The sequence below is a fragment of the Neomonachus schauinslandi genome, chromosome 8 (assembly GCF_002201575.2).
Source record: "Neomonachus schauinslandi chromosome 8, ASM220157v2, whole genome shotgun sequence".
In the NCBI taxonomy this organism is placed as follows: Eukaryota; Metazoa; Chordata; class Mammalia; order Carnivora; family Phocidae; genus Neomonachus; species Neomonachus schauinslandi.
This window is the reverse complement of record NC_058410.1, coordinates 113,635,036-113,659,040: the sequence shown is the minus strand read 5'-3', so window position 1 is coordinate 113,659,040 and position 24,005 is coordinate 113,635,036. Positions and strand designations below refer to the sequence as shown.

Below are 24,005 nucleotides of genomic sequence, written 5' to 3'. Positions count from 1 at the left end.
GCCAGAACTTTCCTTTTTTAAATGTAAGTATATCTTGGAAATTGGGGGTTCCGCTGAGCAGATGCTCGGCTGCTGGTGACTACGGGCAGTTCAAAGAACTTTTGGCTCTTTTCCCGACACCCTATTAGTCACTGTCGCTTTCCACCGTGGAGCCAGGCATTTGCCCCGCCGACCACGGAGGGGCGCACGCGGCATACGTTGCCACCTTATCCCTTCCTTCCCGGGTCCGCCTTCCCGCCCTTAAGAACAGTCCCTGAGAGTTCCTGCCTCTGGTCTCCAGCTGTTGCTCTTTTCTCGCGAGAAGTGCTCCTCCCATCCTCTCCCGTCGTCAACCCCCTCCCCTGGGCAGGTTCCATATTGGGTAAAATCTCGGCTCGCGGAGAGTCCCGGGAGCTGTTCCCGCGAGAGTACGGCAAGAGGCTCCTGTTCGCTGGCTCTGGAACGGCGACCACTGGAACCTCAGCGGGCGCTGCAGCTGGAGTCGTAGTTCCTCGGCGCAGCCCGAAGTCGGCCTGGTCGGGGAGAGGGTGCAGGCAGAGCTTGGTGGGCGCAGCCTTGAGCCCCGTAGCGTGCCCTTGCCCTTAGCCGGGCTCGCCCCCGTCGCTGAGGCGCGTCCAGCAGCTGCGGCTGACAGGGGTCGCGCGCGCGGGAGTCGGCGGGGTCGCGTCTGCCGCACCTGCGCCGACTGCCAGCTGCGGGTCCCCGCCGGGCCGGGCGGGCGACGAGGGCCGGGGAGCGGGTGCGGGCTCAGGCGGGGCCCCTCAGGGCCACCTCCTAGCCCCGCGGCCGCGGCTGGAAGATGTCTCAGGAGAGGCCCACGTTCTACCGGCAGGAGCTGAACAAGACAATCTGGGAGGTGCCCGAGCGTTACCAGAATCTGTCCCCGGTGGGCTCCGGTGCCTATGGCTCCGTGTGGTGAGTGTCACCGGGCTTGGGTCTGCGGTGGGCTGAGTGGCCCTTAATACCCTAGAGCCAGGCCTGCCCCCACAGCTCAGCGATGCACCAAGCGGCAGGAATTTTCCTTGGGGGAGGGCATCGCTGCCCCTTCGACCCATGTCCTGCACTCCTTGCACCCCTCACTCTGCACCCAGAGGTAGGGTGGTCAGCTGTGTGCAGGATGCAGGTCCACGGTGGCCTGTGATGCCGGGGCTCGGCCCTGGCTCGCACTCTGCGCGAGCTCTTCTTGGGGGGTTGCTGCTCCGGGGGCTGGCACGGAGGCGGGGGTGTCTCTTCGCGGGTCTCCCTGCCAGCATCGAGCAGAAAGATCCTCTCCGGAGGTGCGCCCACTTTGGGCGCCGAAGCCTGCCCTCAAAGCGGACAAGCCCGGGGAGCTGCAGGGAGAAGCAGAAGGGCAAAGCTCGACCAGGAGACTGCGGTTGTCCGGACAAAACTGACGACGAAGGGCGTCTGTCCGGGCTTTTTTGCAAACCTCTTTCTAAATCTCATTTTGAGAAGCATTCGTTTTGAATTCGCACTTGCATTAGCAGAGACCCATAGAACCTAAAATACCGACTTTATCTCGGCCAGCATAGTGCCAGCTTGAGTGGTGTGTTTCCGATTCGGTTGAAAGCGTATTTCCTTTTCGCAGAGTGGGGGTGGGTGGTAGTGCTTGCAAGAACACTGCAGCTTGAGAAACTGGCGGCCTCACTGATTAGTCACATACCACTGCTCATTTAAGTATTGTTTGGCAAAACAATTTTCTCATTTGGAGCGAGTGAGATTCAGGGATCCGTTGGACGCGCTCAAGATCAAAAAGTTATTAACCATGCTGTGAGGTATTGTAAATATTTTTTAATTGCAATACATCTTGTGAATATTGCGTTTTTAAAGTCCCTTAAAGAGTTTGCAGGGAACCTACATTTGTAGACTGAGGTACGCGGTGGTTTTCGTAAAGATGTGGCGTATATAGCAAAGGAAGGAAGAGACCCTTCTCACCTTTAACTCTCACTGTGTGTTTTAAATTAAATTGATACCAAAAAATTTCTGGATCTGAAATATTTCACTAATACAGGTATTACACAGTATATTTTAGATTTACTGTAGCTTGAGAGCTGCTGATTTGAAACTAATTCATGTATTCATGTGCATGCATCATTTGAAAAGGGCTCTATAAAATTATTTTTTGTTTTGGAACAAATTCCAGACTTTTGGATGTGTTAATCTTTATAATTCCTGTGTTTCTGAAAGTCACATCATGAATTTCCTGTTTGGTAGAATCTTCTGGGTAATTGAGATTGTGCAATTGTGTCAAGCAACAGATCATATTGCATTTTCTAGTTCAAGCTGCGTGAGTTAATGTTGCTGATGGCCCCATGCTTGACATCTTTTCCCCGTTTTCATAATATGGCAGTTTACATTTTAAGGGAATTTGCAACATTTTATTATATATATGCATATATGTGCGTGTGATTGATTTGCAAATTTTCAAAGATTTATTTGGATCATTGTTCCTTTAATAGCTTACTCTTTTACGTCTATTTTTCATTCTTCAGTTGACATTAATTTTTGTAGTACCAAGTTTTTGGTTCCAATGATGTTTAAACTTTAATGAAATGATACAGCAGAATAGCTCAACTATGGGGAGTTTAGTGAACTTGAAAAGAACTGCTTGCAAGGTTTTCCTACTGTTAGTATGGATAACTCTGCACTGGAACTGAAGATTCAGATTAACATTGAAGTGTCATAAAAATGACCTTTACATTTCTTTAGTACTATACTTTTCTGGCTTACAGAAGCCAGCAGTATCTGACACTTGGAAGTAATTTTGCTAAACAGAGTTTTAAAAGTAGGTAATATGTTCACATTGTATAAAATTCAAAAGGCTCAAGGATATTTAATGAAAGGTATCCTTTCCTTTCTTGTTCTCCAACCTTGCTATTCCTTTCCTCAGAGACAACCATTGTTAAGTTTTGTATGTGTCTTTACAGGATGGCAGAGTTTGTTCCCCCGCCTTTTTTTAGTAGTAGTTTTGCTAAGGGATTTAAAGTGTAACCTTTGGTATATTGGTGGAGAAAAGTACATCTGATATTATGTGACAATTGACTGTAAACAAATGTAACTGATTTTGGATTGAAAATATCAGAATTTAGATCTACAAGTAAGTGGTATCTCATTCAGAATTATTTGAAGTTGTTCTTTCAATTACCAGTTTTTTGGGTGTTGCAGAAAACTTTTATTTATTTATTTATTTTTTAAATTTCTCTTAGTATCCATTCTGGAGCCCGTGTTATTTTTCACTACCATCATCCTTTGAGAACAGATTTGATTTTAGGGAATAACACAGTCAAACTGAATTCAAATAATTTAGAGACTTTGTACTCAAGCCTGGTGAAAAAGATTAGGCATTCAGGTTGGTCATACTGTTTTAGGTCAAATAGGAGTTGTAACTATAAAGTAATGACAGAATTTCTTGCGTGACTTGTAGAACTGGATCTGAAGTCTGTTCCAAAAAAGAATCTCTGAAAGTATTTTGAGGAATACAACCTCACTGAAATAGGTGTCAGTTTCCTAATTTGATTGTTCCAAAGTGTGATATACTTTGATGTATGACTTAAAAATTTTTTATATTAAGCCTATTTTCGTTATTTTAATTTGTGCTAAGTATATGGTAAAAAAAGCAAGTAGCAGCCTGTATGATAACCAACTGTGAATCCAACATCAAGGAATCAGACTAGAAATTGAGAATTGATAAGGTTTTATAAATATGCTTTTCCTTTGTAAGGGCTAAAGGGAACTAAGTAAGTCTTGCAGTTTCAAGGAACTTTGTACATTGTCTGTGAGGGGAAATGAAGCAAAATTGTTTAAGAATACTTTGTTGCAAAGCATTGATTTTTTTTTTTGTTTGGGGACAGAAGGGGGGACTCTTTGTGGTGAGTTTAAGGAAATATAAACAGGAACTTAAATGCCTTTCCTCTGGGTATGGTTTTTCCAGACCCTTGCTGTTGATTAGGGGAGGTGGGGCCCTGGTAGCCATAAAAGAGGTGAGAGTTGAGAATTACTCTTAAGTCATAGTCATTTGTTTATTCAACAATATTGAGTACCGACTATGGACTAGATAACGGGCTAGGTTTCATGAGCTAGAGCGCTGAGCAAGACAGAGTGAGATAATCCATTCCCTTGTTGAGCTTATAGCCTAATGCGAATAATAACTATATTTTATGGATTGCTTACTGTGTTCTAGGCATTTTGCTGTGTAGTTTATATTTATCATCCGTATATAAAGCATATACAAGATTTTTAGTAAAAGGATGGCAAGATTTACTAAGAAATCAAATCCAGCTTCCTAAAAGCTTTGTGGAATAAGACTGTATATACATAAATATAAATAAACAAAGGTAAGTTTTAGTGTTAATAGCCATTCACTGTTTTAAATCTTTTCTTTTTTTTCTTTTAGGATGAGCCAGGGCACAGATAAATGAAAATACATCATTGTTGACTATGCAAAGATGACTTTCTTGACTCCTGATCAGTAAGAGGGCTTGCCCTTTATTTTTCCAGTGGCAATGATAGACCCGTACTGATCTTTCTTCCCATTTGCTTTTCTTTGTAATCAAAAGCAAGGTGATTGGCTGCATGTCACCAGTACCAACAAATAAATATTTAAAGATAATGGCAAATATTTATATTATATATGAAGACTTTTAAAAAAGAATTCAGTCAAATTTGTTATAAAGTTATATTTTATTTATCAAATCCCATTTTTTTACTGATGCTTTTCTACTGGCTCACATTTAAAAATAAGGGTATTCTGAACCTCTGACTTTTCAGTTCTGCCAGTTTAATTTCTTGATACTGAAGAGTACTCTGTTTTTGATTTCTCTCTAACTCAGCTTTAGAGATGATCTGTGTGTTGACTTTGCCTTTCATGGGCAACAGTACAAATGGCGCTGAGCCCCTGAAGCTTTGGATTCAAAGGTAGAAGAATTCACTGGGCTAGATCACTCTCATTTTAGTATAAATTGGCATTTTTATGGCATTTTACACTATGAAGTATTTTCATTGGAAGCATCATCATTCTTCACTGGTTCTCTGTTATTAACCCAGTTATGTAGATGAAGAACTGTACTCATTCACTGAAGGAATGGCTTACTTGTCAGTGGTGCTTTGGATTTGGTTCTGGGGTTTCAACACTTTAGAAGGCTTTACATATAGGCTGCTGAGTTTGTGTGATGGTACCTTCTTTTGTGCTGTTTGTACTTACCTTTTTGTGAAGAAAGGGGTTGCTGGGTCACTTGCAGTAGAGCTGTGACTGTACAGAACCAATCCCACCAGTGTCATTGCCTAGCTAATCTGAGGGGTAGTGACTTGACTTGTTAAAGGTTAAAGTCACACCTCTTCCTCAGAATTAATAGACCAAAAAATGAACTCATTGCCCAGATCAAATTTTTCCCCCAAGTAATTATTAGGCAGTGCAAATAATTTAATTCCTGAATTTATGAATCCTGTTGGTTTGAAATTCTTCAGTGTGCATTTTGTAAAGTTGGGACTATCTGCACATGTTTGTGTTATGTAAGTATAGGATATTAATAGAAAAAACTGCTTCTCCAGGCCTTTGAAAATACATTAGATTTTGGCTCTTTACTGTGAAATTTGGTATTGATTTGTTCCTATCCAAGAGGTATCATTACTGTAATACTCAATAAAAACTTCATTGTAAAGTGGGTTTCCCTGACTTAGGGAACCTAGGGATTTTATCTCACAGTCACCATGTACTTGGAAGTCATGCACATATGTCTTCACTTCAACAACAACAACAACAACAAACTCTTTAAACTTGAAATGTTTTTGTGTAAATAAAGCTTTCAGTATAGGAAGTTTGACTTTGCACAGGGTTTCCGTAAATTAAGTGCATGTGTGTTAAAGATTTATAAAATGAACCAGTTTTCCAGCATTTCAGCCTGTTAAGAATTTATTCCAGGAAAGAGGAAAATGGTCTGTAAATTCTGCACTTTTGACAAATAGGTCCTGGATTCTGACATCTTGGCTCCTGGGCTGAAGGTCAGGGGAGAAAGAGTACAGAAAAGAGAGCAGTCTAGGATGGCCCTCAAGTTCTGGTTTTGGACAAACGGCTGTCTGAACTTTGGAGTATTGTAGGATTGTGGAAGCAAAGGGAGAGAAAGATGGGTTCATGCTAATGTCCTTGAGGACAGGACTGTGTGTTATACTGATACTTGGAGCACCTACTATGTATGAGTCATTCTTCAGGTGTTGGAGACGGAGTATGAACAGACAAAAATTTCTGCCCGTAAGAAACTATATTCTAAGGGGGATGAAAGTAGAAATAGATAATAAATAAAATTTATAGTATGTCAGGTGGTTGGTGCTATGGGGAAAATGAAGCAAGGAAAGGAGAGGGAATACTGGGATGGCTGTGTTGCGCTTTTAAGCAGGGTAGTCACGGTAGGCCTCAATGATGAAGTGACAGCTGAACAAAGACCTGCAGGAGGTGATGTAGAACACGGGTTGGACTTGGGTGGGGAGGGAAGAACATTCCAGGCTGAGGGATCAGGAGGTGCAAAGGCCTCTTTCGCCAGAATAGCTAGGAAACCAGTCTGGCTAGCACTGACTGATCCAGGGGCCAAAAGGAGTAGAAGAGGGTGGAGGGGCTGCAGATGTGCAGGGATCATGAAGGGTCTTGCTTGCCTTTATAAGAACTGTGCCTTTTACTCTGCACAGAGGGGATGCCGTGGACAGTTATGACCAGAGGAAAGACATGATCTAATTTATGTTTTAACAGATCACTCTGCTCTGGGGTCTCTGTTTTTTCATTTCTATTCCCTACATTAGAGGTGCTAATTGTAGTTTAGGGTAGAATGGGGGAGTCTAATGAATTGGTGCACAACCCCAACCCATGTGCACAACTCTCATTCCAGAGTGCCAGAGCCGGAACTTCTGTTGGGCCCTAGAAATTCAGGGTATTCCAGTCCAGTTCTTTAAATAACATGGGCTTACTTCACTTTTTCAGGTTTCTGTTGCCAAAAGGAAGGGAGCAAAGAGATTAGCTCTAGACTTCTGCTGACAAAAGAAGATTAGCCTGCTGGCAGGTTGACTGTTTTCTAACTTCTTCGGGCTTCTAGGTTTTTTCTTACGATTGGGTCATATTTTAAAAGACATTTTACCTTCAACATTTAAGATCTCATTTATTTTCTGTTTTACATTCCTCTGCCTTCCCCCATTATAGTAATTTTAATAGAGGTCTGATTATTGTTACCTGTTACTAATGTTTTGGCTGTGAGGCCCGCAGGACTTCTCTGTTAACTTGAATAAGTCTTACATTTGAACAATTCTACACATACATGACCCTATAAAAACCCATAGGGTTTATTGTCTTCCCTGCCTTTATAGATACACAGGCTTCTCTCCTCGTTCATGGAAGCTCTCCCCCTTTTACTGCTCTATCATCTAGTTGGGGAAAATAAGTGTTCCTAAACACAGATTCCCATGGCAACATAACAAAAAGGTAATAGAACAACTGTTTATTTTGTCTAGCTGCTGTCTGAGTAACTTTAGACCCTGAACACGTTGGCTCCTGTTACTTTGAATGATGTTGTTACAGATTTCCTTGTTTCCCTCAAAACCTCTAGGGCTTGGTGGTATTGTCACTGTGCCTGTGACATGAAGGAAGGTATGAGAGTATGTGTATCTTACTGTCAGTCTACCCACAAGTATGCATTGGTTGCTTTTCCAAGCTTCCGGTCCCAAATGGAGGCATCACAACACAACCATGCCAAAAAAAAAAAAAAAAAAAAGGCAAAAAGCACACCAGTTGTCCCCTTTGTTTTCTTAAATTCATTAATTCAGTATTGTCTGTGTTAAGCACTGTACTAGATGTTATGTTTATAAAAATAAAAAAAACAAAAGAGAAAAAGCAGGAAGGGTGACTGCTTTAGAAAATATCAGTCTAGAAGGGACATGTTACGTTGTTTCCTCAGAGATGGCTTTGGAAGTAGCTTTTCTTTTCTGCATTCTTTCACTTAAGTTGACATTTCAAATCTACCTTTATGTTTCTAATGCTTCCTTTGAAATTTTCTTTTAGATTCTTTTGTCTCTCTTGACTCTAGTGACATACTGGTCACTTTTTATATCTAGGGCAACTCTATGCAAGGATATGTGTTAGAAATCTGTGTCAGAGAAGCCTTTCCATCTGATGATTCAGATCTAGAAAGTGATGACATCAGCATGTGCCCACAACAGGTCAGAACTTCTTCTTTTGATCTGCCCAGGGCTCATGGAGGCTATGTGTTAGGGGAAGCAGGGGACTGTGAGGGTAAGGGTCCTTTAGATCCTTAACCCAGCCCTATACTTCCACTGGGGGTGGTGTCTCTGCTGTGACAGTCCTCTTCACCTACAAATTAAGTGCCCTTAATCATGACCTTAGTCTGTCCTGTGACATTCAGCTTGAAGTGTCTGGTTTATGCAAGTGTATATTGAATTCTTTCTTGTATTTCCTCATCCTTGTAGTAGATAAAACTTTATTTCCAGAAATAATTGCTTTATTCTTAATATCCCCAAGAGATATTTCTTTTTTTTCCCTCTTCTGTCAGATCCATCTAGGGCTTTAGCTAGCTTTGAGCCTTCTTGAACTTAGGCTTTTGCATAATAAGTTTCTATTTATGTTTTCTTCTCCAGGCTACCAAATGCTGGGAAAATCTTAGTTATTTTCCTCAGCTCCCTAATTTTCATATTAAACTGAAGTGAAATATTGATGTTGGCATCTTACGTTGATAAACTTCTAGTAATTTTCTCATTTGACATTATAAGTTTGTCTTGCTTCGTTTAGTGTCCTAGGTGCCTTATGCTTTGAATGACCTGCTTTGAAATTAGCAATCTCAATAAGTTAAATGATATCAATGCTAAAGGGAGCAAAAGGGGGAAAATAGCAAGTTAAGAAAACAGTAAGTATTATGAACATCTATCAAGCCGTGTTTACATTTCCAAATATAACCTGGGGTTACTCAGCTTACTGACATTTTGGGTGGGATAATTTTTTTGTTGTGGGGGGCTGGCTATCTTGTGCATTGTAGGATATTTAGCAGCATCCTTGTACCCTGCTTGCTAGATGCCAGTAGCAATCCTGAGTTGTGACCACCAGAAATGTCTCTAGACATTGCCATATGTCCCCTGGAGACAAAATCACCCTTGTTGAGAACTACTTATATAATCCTATATATTTGGGTTGATTGGCCCTGAGGAAAAACTAGATAGGATAACTTGAACCTTCCACTAGCAGAAGGATAGAAAAACTATACTTTCTGTGCATATTCTTTTTCTTCTTCTTTTTTTTTTTTTTAAGATTTTATTTATTTTAAAGAGAGCACACAGCAAAAGTGGGAGGGGCAGAGGGAGAGAGAGAGTCTCAAGCAGACTCCACGCTGAACACGGAGCCTGATGCAGGGCTCGATCCCAGGACCCTGAAATCATTACCTGAGCCGAAACCAAGAATCAGACGCTTAACCAACTGTGCCACCCAGGCGCCCTGTGTGCAAATTCTTTTTTAGTTCATCATATGATACAGTCTCAACATGGCTTCGTTTGTACATTGTGTGTCCAAATTTGTACTTCTAAACCTTATCTCAAGAATATCTAACCCTTTGGTTTTCAAGTCTATTGAGATGTAATGTTTCATGCTTTTCCTTGATTATTTTTCTTAACATTGTTTGAGGATGATCTCATGTAGCACCAACTATCCTAGAACTAGACTGATGTTACAAACTTGTATGATTCAGCTTTAGAGATGTGGAGGTGTGATACTTGAAGAAAGCTTTCATTAGCACTGATGAATGACAGTGGTCATGAAAATTACAATCAGGGAACAAGCCAATTGCCTGAAGATTTCTGTAACTTTCTGTAATTCTATTAAGGCAACATGATTTTGAAAGTTTGAAATGTGTGTGTATATGTATTTACTTATGTGTTAGATTTACTGTAGTGAAGAAAATCTGTTGGTTATCCATCAGTGTTAAATGCACGTCAGTGTTAAAAGAAATAGACATAAGGGGCACTTGGGTGGCTCATTTGGTTAAGTGTCCAGCTCTTGATCTCAGCTCAGGTCTTGATCTCAGGGTTGTGAGTTCAAGCCCTGTACTGGGATCCATGCTGAGCATGGAGCCTACTAAAACAAACAAAGAAATAGACATAAAATATAAGTGAACTGTATATATAAAAAGGTATTGATATATAGAGAAGTGGGGGCATTGTGGGCTATAGTAGTTAGACTGGTTTCATGGAAGAAAAGGATTTGAAGGTTATTTTGAAAGGTGGGTAGTATTTGGAGAAGAGGAAAGGGAACATTTTTTTAGGGAACAGGAGAAAACACAACTAAGAGAATTAGTTATGAGATGGACTGGCCTGACAGCAAGAATATCTCAGGTAGCTTGAACCCAATTGCGGTTCTCTGATTGTGCTTCAGAATCAGTGTGGAGTTTTTAAATACAGATGCTTGGATTCTACCCCCAGAAATGAAGAAGTAGTCTGGAGTAGGGCTAAGGCATTGCATTTTTCTAGGCCATGGAAAGCTGTTAAAGTTTCTTGAGTTGTGAAGTATTGAGGAAAAGTGTTTTAAAACTCCGACTGGAGTGCAAATGGATTAGAGGAAGCAAATGTATTGCTTTTAAAAGTCTTCAGTGATTTGTTTATGTGAGCGTCTGTTTATTCTGACTCTCTAATGAGATTTCTCTGTTCCTTGAGGTCAAGAACTATCTGCTTTGGTATATATTTATTAATCTTGAATTATGTTCCAGGCACTGGGCTAGATTCTGAGGATACACAGATCACTTATAGCTTCTGCTTTCCCTCAGAGTTTGGATTTGGAAACAAATAATAAAGGGGTTTGGTTTTTTTTTGTTCAATATCTAAATTATTGGCTACATTATGTTGCTGATTGTAGTCTTAGAGCCTATCTAATAATTGCTGAATAATGTACATTTTAACTTGTAGAAACTATATGTTAGTTATCCATAGCATTGATAACAAATGATCAAGGATTTGGTCCCTCAATTATATTTTAACTTTCCTATTTTACTGTTATTTCAGAGGTTTACTCAGCCTCAAATTTGAGAGTAAGAGATCTAAAAATATATACTGAGAATCTATGATGTGATAAACCCCATGCTGGAAGCTGGTCATGAAACTGTTTTATAATAGCATGTTATTTCAACTTAGAACTTTTAAAACTACCTGCCTTTTATAGTTCATAAAGTACTGTCACATAATTATCTTATTTGAGCCTCAAAACAGCATTGTGAGATAAGCAGAGCTGATGACACCCCCATTTTATTTATTTGGAAACAGGCTTATAGAAGCTTTGCCCCAGATCACCTGTTGGGAGGTGCCAGAACCAAAAGTAGAACTCAAATCTTTTGACTACTAGTTATTTTTCTCTGTATCAGACTGCATGTGTTTATGCTTAATAGAATTTTTTGAGATTAGGTCATCAAAATACTGCAGAGACCATTCACTAGGAAGCAAAAGTAGCTTTGTTAAATGAAATTCCAGTGATTTTTCTAGAGGAGTAAAAAGATTCTTAAGTAAGTGAGATATCTTGAAAATTCCAGTATTTTGTTTAAAAAAACGAAACAAAACCATATTGCTAAGTGTAATGATTTAAAAATATGACCATAAGTTATTTGATACTTCTCCTTTAAAGAGGTGGAACTAATAATCCTCACCTTCAGTGAAGGTGGTACTGACTCACTTCTCTAATATATGGAATGTGGTAGTAATGATGGAGTGTGATTCTGAGGGTAGGTCATGAAAGATATGTGGCCCCATCTTGCTTTTTCTCTGAATGTTTCTCTGAAATCAGTTGCTCTAAAGCAGTTTTTCAACCTAAGCACTATTGACATTTTGGACCAGATAATTCTTTGTTGTGAAGGATGTTTAGCAGTAACCCTGGCCTCTACCCACTAGATGCCAGTACCACCACCACCCCCAACACACACTCCAGGTGTAACAACCAAAAATGACTCAGACATTGTGAGATACCCCCTGGGGGGTGGAGCTGCCCTCTGTTGAGGGACAGCCAACAGCTCTGTTGAGAAGACACCGAAGCAGCCTTACAGAGAAGCCCACATTACGAAGAACTGGGGCCTGCCAAAGCCATGTGAGGCAGCCATCCTGGAACTGGATCTTCCAGCCTCGGTCAGGCCTTCAGATGTCTGTAGCGAAGGCCAGTATCTGGACTGCACCCTCCTGAGAGACTGTGAGCCAGAACCACTCAACTATCCTGCTCCCCAATTCCTGACTCATAGAAACTGAGATAATAAATCTTGTTGAAGCCACCAAACGTGGGGGTAATTTATTATTTAGTAATACACTATTACTGTAAAATATATGTGTATGTCATATAAGATGGAGAGTGACAGACTGAGCAAACCAAAGATTGTGAAGACACACTAATGCCTGTTATATGCATCTGTAGTCATGTTTGTAGCATGTTTATAGGGTGCTTTTCTGGATATGAAGCCTATAAATACTATTACTGTAAAAGGCTTTTAATTGGAGCAGCAGGCAGAGTTGATTGATGGTAATCATAAATAGTTACAGTGTAATATAGGATTAGTTTATTTCATATTTGCTTGAAAGGAGTGAAAAACTAGTTAATGATAACTTCAAAAACATTTGTCACTGAAATTTTCAAACAAAAGTAGAGAAGATAAAACCTATGTAACAACATTCTACTGAGGCTTGGGAAAATAATTCCACATGTAATAAAATAATCCACATGTAATATTTTTGTAATCAATACGAGATAACTATTGCTCTTGATGCAGATGTATCAACTGCATTTGCAATCAAAGAAATATGTTAACTGACACCACTGTGGCTTTTAAAGCTTCAGTGAAGAAATATCTTAAAATCATTCTTTTTTTCAAATGGAGTTTTACAGCGAATGAAGATTAATTGAATTTCACATTTTAATCACAAATTGGTTTGGATTTTTAGATTGCATGCCTAAGTGAATTTCTGCATTGTTTGAGTTTTAGTTTTCATCAGGCTAATAAAAATTAAAGCAATTGTGAAAAACATTTTTGCTCCAGTAGCTTAGAAGTTTTACAGCAGGAATTAGACCAATCAGGGATGGCAGGTATCTAGCATATGTGTTGCTATGCTCTGAGTTCCAGCCACATAGCTAGTGTCCCTAATAAATCCTGTCACAAATACACTTTCCTATCTGAATGAGATTTTCATGAAAATAATTTGCATAAAAGTTATTGAACTATTAAGTTGTGTAAGGCAAAATATGTGGTCAATTAAATGACTCTTTTCCATTCAGTCTACTAATCTATTGCTAGAGTGTTTAATATGTCACTTGTGTTTTGAGCCTCTTTGAGAGGAATATTTAAAAACTCAAAAGTTGGGGATTGGTTGCATTGTACACACTTGTAACAGTTGTATTAATGACATCTGATGTTCTTCCCATTAAGTATGAAAGTGTTATTGTAAGAAACTAAATTCCACATATAAAAAATACTATATATAGTTGCACATAGTCAAATCATTTTGTGATTCTTTAAAAAAAGTGTTATTATATAAACATTAAAACAAGGTATTTGAGAGTTAGTGAAGATATTAACGAAAGCTAACAATCTTTCAAATGTGATGAGTTTTTAAAGTCAGTTTTAAGTCCCTTGCTGCTCTGAAGAATATTTTTTGTTTCCTAAATCAAAACTTGAGTTCTAGTTTTTGCATAAATTTACCTTATTTTCATAACATTATTTCCAAAATGGAGGGGTAGAGCATAAAAATAAAAAAACTAGTGATACTTGTACATTTGTCTGAATTTAGGAGGAAGAAAAAGTAGGTTTCTGTAGTAGAGGGAGATGTGTGCTGAAAAATGTCTAGTATGATATTTATTGAAATTTGTATCAGGTGTTATAGGTAAAGAGAAAGTTCCAAGTTAGTAGTATAAATTACTTATTTAGAAGGCACATTTTATTTTATTATTATTTATTTTATTATTATTTTTTTTAAAGATTTTTATTTATTTATTTAACAGAGATAGAGAGAGCACAAGTAGGCAGAGCGGCAGACAGAGGGAGAGGGAGAAGCAGGCTCTCCGCCAAGCAGGAAGCCCGATGCGGGGCTCGATCCCAGGACCCTGGGATCATGACCTGAGCTGAAGGCAGCCGCTTAACTGACTGAGCCACTCAGGCGCCCCTAGAAGGCACATTTTAAAGGCTATTAGCAGTTAACCTGAATTCAGTTGGAAAAAAGCCTCAAATTGTATGACCTGGAGAAGAGATGTCATGTTTTTGCAATTATTTCCCTCACCTTAGATATTTTAATTAATTTGATGTATTCAAAAGAATTTGTTAATTCAGTGTAACTACAAATTTTAATATGTTTAAATTTTTCCATTAATTTCCAAAAATAAACAAAATTGTGTTTGTCGTTTTAACCATTATTGAGGGTTCATTTTTTCTCATTAACATCATTCCAGGGATTAGAGAAGTCATCTGTGACCATTGAAAGAAATTGTAAAACCACTTCTGATCCTCACAAATTACTCAGAGACTTGTCAGATGATTGCTCATTCTTCATTCTGTTGGGGAAAACCCAAATTGTTTTTTGAGGAAAAACCTCGTACTGTCATTTGTTCTCCCATGCTCTGTTAATGTGAGCACTTGTCCTGGGTAGGCAGCAACCTCGCCTTTCTTAAGAGGTGGTCTCTCTTACTCTACCCAGCGACTCACCTGACTGTTAAAGCATATTGATCTGCCTCTGCCTTGCTGCATAGAAAATCTGCAGGCCAGGTGCCAGCCCTGGAGCAGAAACAGAGTCTCTGTTTCTCTGTACCTATCAAAAGCTCAACTGATGGAAGTCATCTTTGGAGGATTGTCTGAGGAACATGGAGCTTACCTTTTTTTCTCAACACACTTAAGATTTCCTCTTAGATTAAGCCCGTCAGAGAACAGCAGCATGCCATGCTATTAGTACTCTCTTCCCCACCATTGCTAATAATGAACTGTATTTTGGCTTTATGAAACAGTCTCCACTGATATAGATACTCTAAGAAAAGAACCATCTGAAACCCACTATTATATCTGTGTAAGAATGTTGATTAGGACATTTTTACCACATTATACAGTGTCTCCTTCATGAACATACACAGCAGGAACTCTTCTCTGGTTTTATTACAGGAATAATTATGCCTCTCTTCAGTTCTCCTGAGTACCTAGTTTGTTTTTATTATATGGTTCCTGTGACTCATGTCTTAACTGGTTGTGTTCTCTTGTTGTGTGATGGCTTATTGGGCTCAGAGCCCACTAAAAAACCCCACTCTAATGGGTATTTAGAAAGGACCTCATAATAATCATTTGTATGTTAACCTCACCCATACAGAATTTCTTATTTTCTTGTAATCACTGTTATTTCAAGTTATGTATGTATAGTTCCAGACTGCTTTAAACCTATTGTGGAATAAAGTGGGATAAATAAATTTAGAAGTTAAACAGAATTATCCTAGGATATGTTAAGAATCTAATAAGCCAGGTGCACCTGGGTGGCTCAATTGGTTAAGCATGTTCCTTCGGTTCAGGTCATGATCCCAGGGTCCTGGGATCGAGCCCTAGATTGGGCTCCCTGCTCAGTGGAGAGTCTGCTTCTCCCCCTACTCTGCCACTTCCCTTGCTTATACTCTCTCTGTCAAATAAATAAAATCTTTTAAAAAAATCCAATATGCCAGTTTTTTGGGGGGGGAGAGAGGAGGCAAGTTTGAATGGGTAAAAAACATTCAGTTTTATTGAATATTGTGTCCTAGGCACTGGATTCACATCAGTAGATGAGTGAGCATGACATCCTATATTACAATCACTGCTTTTAATGAATTTTGTATTTTTTCCTTTAATTTTTTCTTTACCATATCAGTGATTTTATAAAATGTGAGTTAATTTTATTAACTTTGGGAGACTTCGTGTGAATTTATAATGGGAGGAAAACCTTATTAAACAATGTATCCTGAATTTTAGTTTGGGGAATCTTACCATTGTAAAGATAATTCCATTTTATGATGTTGTTCATGAAAACAAGGTTTTATTTGTAGCTATAATTTTTAAAATGTAATTAAGAGGCCCAACTGGTAATACTAGTAAGTGAATCATTGTAATAAAGGTAAAGTGAATAGCTGGTCCTGGGGTTGCCCTTATTCTGGACAGTTTGGCATTCTGGAAAAAAGAATGCACATTGAAATTAGACCAATCTGGGTTTGAATCCCACTGCATGTGAGTTATACGCCCTTGGATGAGTTGTTAATGTTTTTGACCATTAGTTTCTTATTTTGGAAAGTCAATATAATTATCTCAAAAGGTTATTAAGAGGATTAAATTAAACATTTCCCAAAAGATGTACGACATAACCAGGTATCCAGTAAATTTGAATTTCTTCTCCTTTGATTTAATTGGTTTTATCAGGTGATTTAAAAAATTATTAGTAATTTTTGCTTTTGGTAATCACAGTGTTCGATTTAGGATGAAATTTCTCCTCTTTCCAAATACTGCTTTGATTGGAGATAGTAACAGGAGGCTAGGTCAGAGCAGTTAAATGCTTAAAGAAGTGGGTTGAGGATGGATAGTATATTCCTTGCTTCAGCAGCTTTGCTATAGGAATCATTAAGTGATAAGCAGAAAGCAGTTTCTCTGAACAATTCCTGCTTACCCTCTTTTGTGAGTAAGATGTTTTAAAAAGTGAGAGTGTATGTCCTTTGAAGTAAAAATTATTTGTTCTAAGGAAATCATGCAATTATTGAAGAGGCAGTGTGAATTGAGATGTCCATTGTACTAGTATTTATTGTATTTGTGTGTGTGAATGAATGGAATGGCCATAATGCCCATCAATAAAGAGAATAGTTGAGTAGATGGTGGTGCAGATATTTAATGAAATTACTATAAATGTTTAGTAAAGTGGAAAATGCTTATGCCTTAGGGATAGAGGATACAAATTTATGTACTATGAGTATAGCTATGTGTAAGTATCATTTGAAGGAAATATGTTAATCGTGTCTTTATGAAAGAGAGTACCTATTTTTTTTTTAAGGTAAATAATACAGATGACTTATGCTTCTAATTTTACTAATAACCTTATATTAAAAGATACAAGCTCATTAAAAAAATCAGGATAGAAAAATATAAGCAAAAATGTTAAAATTCTGAATATATTAGACATCTCTTCTCTGTGTATATTTATATATACATGTATGGGTATGCATTTTTTCCCCACAGATAGGATCATTCTTTACTTCTTTTTTTTTTTTTTTATCAACATATAATGTATTATTTGTTTCAGGGGTACAGCTCTGTGATTCATTAGTCTTACACAATTCACAGTGCTCACCATAGTACATACCCTCCCCAATGTCCACCACCCAGCTACCCCATCCCTCCCACCCCCCTCTATCATTCTTTACTTCTGAAACTTGTTCTCTTTCCCATCAGTAATATAAAACGTGTACATATTAGTACTATATGGAGATCCTTGTTAATGGCTGCAGTATATATGGGAGAAAATACCATAAACTAAATTCTCCCCTATTGGACATTAAGGTCGTTTCTGGTTTAGTTTCTATGAACAAGCTGCAATAAACACATATATTGTGAATCCAATTTATATATTTTTGTCTGTAAACTTTTAAACCCAATTATATATTTTGAACCCAACTTTTAAAAAAGTAGTCAACTGTATATAGTTACACTATATTATTGGGCATTGTTTGCTTTCATGTATATTTTCATCATTCCAGTTAGATGGTAGGTTCTGTGACATCAGGTACAATGTTTAGTGTTTCTTTTGTATTCACAAAGCATCTCATCAAGGAGATATTTCAGTAAATATGCTCAGGAAGTGATATTTTGGTATTTGTAAGATACCACATCATTGCCTCCTCCCGTATTCTAGATTCACAGGGAGTAGTAGAACTCTGGGGATTGAAAAACTTCCCCTAAATAAAGTAATGCACATAGAGCAAAAGTTATTTCTTTTTTTTTTTTTTTTTTTAACTTTTTTTTTTTTAAGATGTTATTTATTTATTTGAGACAGAGAGAATGAGAGACAGAGAGCATGAGAGGGAGGAGGGTCAGAGGGAGAAGCAGACTCCCTGCTGAGCAGGGAGCCCGATGCGGGACTCGATCCCGGGACTCCAGGATCATGACCTGAGCCGAAGGCAGTCGCTTAACCAACTGAGCCACCCAGGCGCCCGCAAAAGTTATTTCTTATGAAATACTTTTCATTAAAACTATCCCGAGTTCAGTGTAAAATTACAGGAAAAACTTTTTCCATGTGAAATGCAATTAATTGTAGTAGGAAGCTTTTTAGAAAAGCAGAGTTCATACAATTAGAATATATTTAAAATGGGCCGAACTTCTTGCAAAGTTGAACTTGATTATCCATTAAGAGTTCTATTCAGAGATCCATTGAGGATCCATTCAGTGGTATCCATTAAGAGTTGATGCTTGAAAACACACCACTTGAATCTGAGTCTCAGCTCTGTGATTTTCTTTCTATGCTGTGGGCACCATTACTTCTTTGTGCCTCAGTCTTCTCACCTATAAAATGGAAATCATAATAATGTTTTTTTATAAAGTTGTGATAAAGATGCTCATTCATGTAAAGATCTAAAAACAGTGCCTTGCAATAGTAAGCACTCAGTGATTATAGGTTTTTAACATTAATATGAGTTTCTTGTTGGATGCTATTGATTTTATTTTATTTTTTTAAAGATTTTATTTTTAAATAATCTCTTCACCCAATGTGGGACTTGAACTTATAACCCCGAGATCAAGAGCCACATGCTCCACGGACTGAGCCAGCTGGGCACCCCTGGATGCTATTGAATTTATAAAAATTGAGAGCCACATTATAAAGTTGAAGTTTTTTCTTTCATGTTTCAGATACCTACATCACAAAATATTCTTATACTTTTGTTAAGCATTTTTTGAGAATGTGCACGTGCCAGGCATTAATGCTATGTCCTGTGTAATATAGTGGTGAATAAAACAGAAGACACTAACTGCCCTCAAGGTGCTTATGATGAGTGGGAAAGGCAGACATTATTAATGTCCAATATTTAAGCTTTACTATGGGTCAGGCCCTTTTGCTAAAACTACTACAAAAGTTATCCCCTTTAATCTTAACAAGCATTCTCCTTATTAGATATATACCTTATCCTCATTTTATGTATGAGGCTGGGAGAATTTAATTAACTTTGTCAAGATTATACCGCTGCTAAGTGGCAGAACTGAAATGAAACCAGATAGTCTAATACCAAAGCCCCAGCCTTTATTTAACCACTCTGCTGGGTGGTAAATAAACATATAGTAATAAATTGTGATTAACCCTAGCCTGCCTTTCTCTAAATAGATATAGGAGTCAGAGATAAAAATATGTACTTCATTACTGTACAACTGGCATGGAGAATGGCTTGGACAGGCAGCTCAAATGGGCTTCTTATTTTTTCCCCACTGAATTGAACTTGCACATTCAGTCATGGGCAGGTCAGCTAGAAACCTGATGACATTCCTTGTTCCAGGAGGTCCCAAAGGGCTTACCAGCAGAGGAGAGGGGAACATGCTCAGCCTGCAGGTGGACAGGCAAACTGAGGTGGAGAGTTGAGGATAGGTCACATGGCAGTGGTCATTTTCTGTCTCAGTAGAGCCATTGAGGGGTTAAGAGAAGAGTATACATTTACTTGGTACTTCCAAGAGGGAAGAAGTTATTATTTTATGGGTTTGTAGGAACAGGAGTGGGAGAGAGGAGTACACCCCCTCTGTTTATGTAGGATAAGGAAGGAAACAAGGAGGGTGTTGTGACAGAGAATAACTGAGACCTGTTGATAATCTCGAGGAGGATGGCAATTTAAACCAGTGCTTGAAGGATAAGGATTCAGCTGTGGGGTGGAGTAGAGATGGGAGAGAAGGGCAGCTCAGGAACCAGAAACAGCCCGTTGAAGAATTTAAGGAACTAAAAGGAGCCAGCATGTTCAAAACGTAGTGGCTGAGGGAAAGGAAGGAGCAGTACAGGAGCAAGATGGAGTGGTCATTGGTGGTCATATCACCTGAGCCTATAGGCTATGATAGGAAATTTGCATTTTATTTTATATGCCAAGGAAATTCCTTGAAGGATTTGAAGCAGTGGGTATTGCCATCTAATTTATATTTTTAAAAGATTGAATTGGATGCTTGTAGAGAGTATATAAGAAGGGAACAAAACAGGGGCAGGGAGACCAGTATAAGAAGGCAGGCTGGTGATGAGGATGTTGTGGACCAGTATGGTAGCAGTGAAATGAAGAGAAGTTGAATTAGAGATGTATTTTGGAGATGGAAATGACAAGACTTGCCGATTTGGATGGGGGCCAGGAGGCTGGAGGAAATCAAGGATGATATTCAAATGTTTAGCTTGAGCAGTTGGCTGGAAAGTCCATTTATTGAGATATAGGAGACAGAGAGAGGAATAGTTCTAGGTGTTTTGCACTTGCTAAGTTTTAAGGTGCTTATGTGGTTTTCATGTGGAGATGTTAGGTAGGCAGTCAGGCTCAGAGAAGAGATTTCAGTGAGAGACATAGATTTGCAAGTTTTCTATATAAGATGGCATTTAATTTAAAGTCTTGGGTATAGATGAAATCATCTAGGAGAATGTGGGAGAGAGAAGAGGCCCCAGTGTCATGCCCTGAGGAACTAACAGTTCCAAGTAGAGGGACCACATGCAGTGGAGTCAGAGAGGGAGCTGCCATAGAGGTCACAGAAAACCAGTAGAATGTGCTGATATGGACTCCAGAATGGAGAGTGTTTAGAGAAAGGGGAAATGTTAACCATGTCAACTGGTAATCCAGGAAAGTGGCCGTTGGATTTGGTAACAGGTCATTAATGACCTGGGAAGAGCAGTTTCAGTGCAGGATTGAGGAAAGAATGGGAGCTGAGGAAATGAGTCAAACCTTAAGATACATATGAATTACTTGGAGGTCTTGTTAAAATGTAGATTCTACTTTAAGGCCTGAGATTCTGCATTTCTAAAGAGCTCCCCCATAGTGCCAATGCTGCTGGTCTGTGGAGGAGCAGAGGTATAGATTAGTGGTTCTCAGACTTAACCGTGTGTTAGAATTATGGGGCGGGTTTGATAATACAAATTACTGTACCCACTTCAGTTTCCAATTTAGTAGATCTGGGGTAGCATCTGAGAATTTGCATTTCTTATCAATCCCCAGGTGACACAAATACTGTTGGTCTAGGAACCACACTGTTGAGAACCACTGGAGAATTTTAGCTGTAGTGGAGAGCTTTCAAGGGAAATTTTTTGTTTGTTGAGGTTGGGCAATAACTTGAGCATATTTATGTTGATGAGAATGATCCAGAAGATAGGGAGAAACTTAGAAGGGAGAGAGAAAGGGAATGAAGGAGTGAAGTCCTTGAGGGGATAAGGGAGGTGGCTCCAGAGCGTGTATTGAGGTCTCGGATTTTTGTAAGAAAGGGCATGTGTCCTTAGTTACAGCAAAAGAGGAAGCAGAGAAAATAGGTCCAAGTGTAGATGGGTTTGTAGATTTACCCATAGGCAGATGGAGCTTCCTTTTGCTGGTTTCTATTTTCTTGATGAAGGCAGGGGCAACTTTTAAGGAAGAGGGTGAATTGGAGGTTTGAGAAGAGAGACAGTGTCAAATGAGTAAGAAAATGCACTTCCTAGAAAAAACTGGCAGTTTTGAGAGCCTTATTTGAGGTTAAGTTCAGAAATTAAGAATGAAACCAATCTGTATGGTTGTACATTCTTTTTTCTTCAACCACAATTAGTTCTTGGATTCAGACAAGGAGAATTAAATAGTTGAGATCACCCAAAGTTAGACTTTATCCAGGTGAGTGTAGGAGACAAGAGGCAAAGACAGAGACACAAGGGAGCATGTAGTCTAAGCCAGGCAAGAAGGGAAATGAAGATGGGAGAGGGCTTGAAGGATAGAATCAGCCAATGATGATGAGGTCAACAAATCGTTATAGTTAGGGTACAAGTATACTAGAAGTAAACTGAAAGGCATAGAAGGTTTGTGATGGAAAATGGGTGCTGGCATTCAAAATTGTGTAGGCGGGGCAGCTTTTGGTGTTGATAGAGGTCCAGGGCGTGACCCTGGAGGCTGGATGAGGTGGAGTTTCCTGGAGAGGTCAGGAAACTGAGAGGCCAGGATGTTGGATGTGTCCTCCACCTGGATATTGAAGTTGCCAAGAGTGATGACAGAAGCTGGGAGTGGGGAGAGACTTTGAGATAGGAACTAACTTTACAGTGAATAATGGAAAATTCCAGGTCAGTGGATTACAGCAGCAGAGAGGTAGTGATAGCTGTGAGCAGGGGCTTTTGTAAAACAAATGGAGAATCATAGTCTGGAAGTAGGAATGGTTGGTGAGGAGGACATCTGCCCCACCTGCTGGCCACGAGGTACCTGAGATACGAGAGAGAATTCCCTCTAAGGGCAGGGCTGTAAGAGAAGTAGTGTCTTCAAGGTAGAGCCTAGTTTCAATTAAAGAGTTGGTGGGAGGGCTCAGAAAGGGGGTTGAAGATTTATAGGAGTTAATACCAAATTGGGAATTGAAGAGCGAGGATGTAGTCTAAGGATTTGGAAGGGAAAGGAGGGGAACTTCTGGGACAAGTACAGAGTCACATGGGAAAGAGTTTGGTCATGAGAGATGATCCGGAGGTCTTGGATGCCCATTAGAGCCTGAGATAAACAGGAGGATGAGGCATGATTGGATTAGCCCAGTCTCTAAAAATAATTAAAATACACATCAAGTTTCTTGCTATAGTTGTCCTACATGATTTAGCCTCTGCCTGTACCTCTGACCTCATTCTTTTCTCCTCTCCCCTTGCTCTGTGTGTTCCACCTACATGGGCCATCTTTACGCCCTCCAGCATGCCATATTTTTTCTACCTCTGTTTCTTCTTTTCTCTGTTTGCACTTGCTCTTCTGAGAGACAGCATGGCAAAGTGGTTAATAGCATGAGCTGTGGATCCAGATTCCCTCCTCCTGCCACTTTCTAGCTTTGTGATCGTGGGCAAGTTCTTTAGCGTCTCTGTGCTTCCGTTTCCTCATTTCTGAGTGGGGGAATGATAATAGCATTTCCTTTGTAGTGGTGGTGTGGATTAAAACTTATTTTAATTTTAAAAATTAACATTAAGGGCCTAGAACAGTTACTGGTATGCAGTAAAAACTAAATAAATGTTAATAATACTATTTTTTCCTTCTGTTTGAAGCTCTTTTTCTGTATACCTTTACATGGTTGCTGCTTTCTCATCATTCCGTTGTCTCAGCTTGAACCTACTTGCTCAGACATCCTAGCTAAAGTAGCATCCCCCCCCCGGCTTTCTATCATTTGTCCCATTATTCTGTTTTATTTAGTCATAGCATTCATCACTATTTGAGATTATTGTATTACTCTACTCATCCCCTCTCCCCTATCCCTTAGGGACAGGGATTTATTGACTTGTCCTTATATCTTAGCTTCTAAAGAGTGGCAGATACTTTGTAGGCACTCAAGAAATTTTTGTGCCAACTCATTGTCCTGAAATCATTCCAAGCCCTCCACTCTGATCAGGCAGCATTTGGTGGCAAGGTGACAGTGAGGCCTAAGGCAGAGAAGACAGAATCCAGCTCTTTGTATATCAGTCTGTTGGCTCATGTAGATCAAGTGGCTGCTTGTTTTTGTGCTAATTGGGACACAGCTACATCCATTTTTAAATTTATTGTCTGGCTACCTTCTGGCTATAACCACAGAGTCGAGTAGTTGTGACAAAGACCCTAAGCCTCACAAAGCCAAAAATATTTATTCTCTGGTCCTTCATGGAAAAAATTTTCTGATCCCTGATTTAGATGCATAGAAAAAAAAAAAAAATGAGAAGGAGACACCAAAAATAAAATGTTACTTTGGATAGTGGGATTATAGGTCATTACAGTTTTTATCTTTATACTTTGTTTGTATTTTGTTATAAACCCATTTAATTTGGAAATGAAATAGCCTTCCTTGTAAATACTAATTTTGAAGTAT

The 24,005-nt window shown here is 39.2% G+C and overlaps 1 protein-coding gene across 3 annotated transcripts in view; it reads left to right on the top strand.

Moving 5' to 3' along the window:
• The first annotated feature begins 388 nt into the window (after positions 1–388).
• Positions 389–24,005, top strand: part of MAPK14 (mitogen-activated protein kinase 14) — a 73,569-nt gene continuing 49,952 nt past the window's right edge. For 2 of the 3 annotated variants that reach the window (XM_021684676.2, XM_021684675.1), the window contains exon 1: positions 390–915. In XM_021684676.2, the coding sequence (XP_021540351.1) occupies positions 800–915 (116 nt within the window). In that variant the 5' untranslated portion in view covers positions 390–799. Of the gene's footprint in view, positions 916–24,005 lie in introns of all 3 variants that reach the window. The other variant, XM_044917685.1, reaches the window with a different exon arrangement.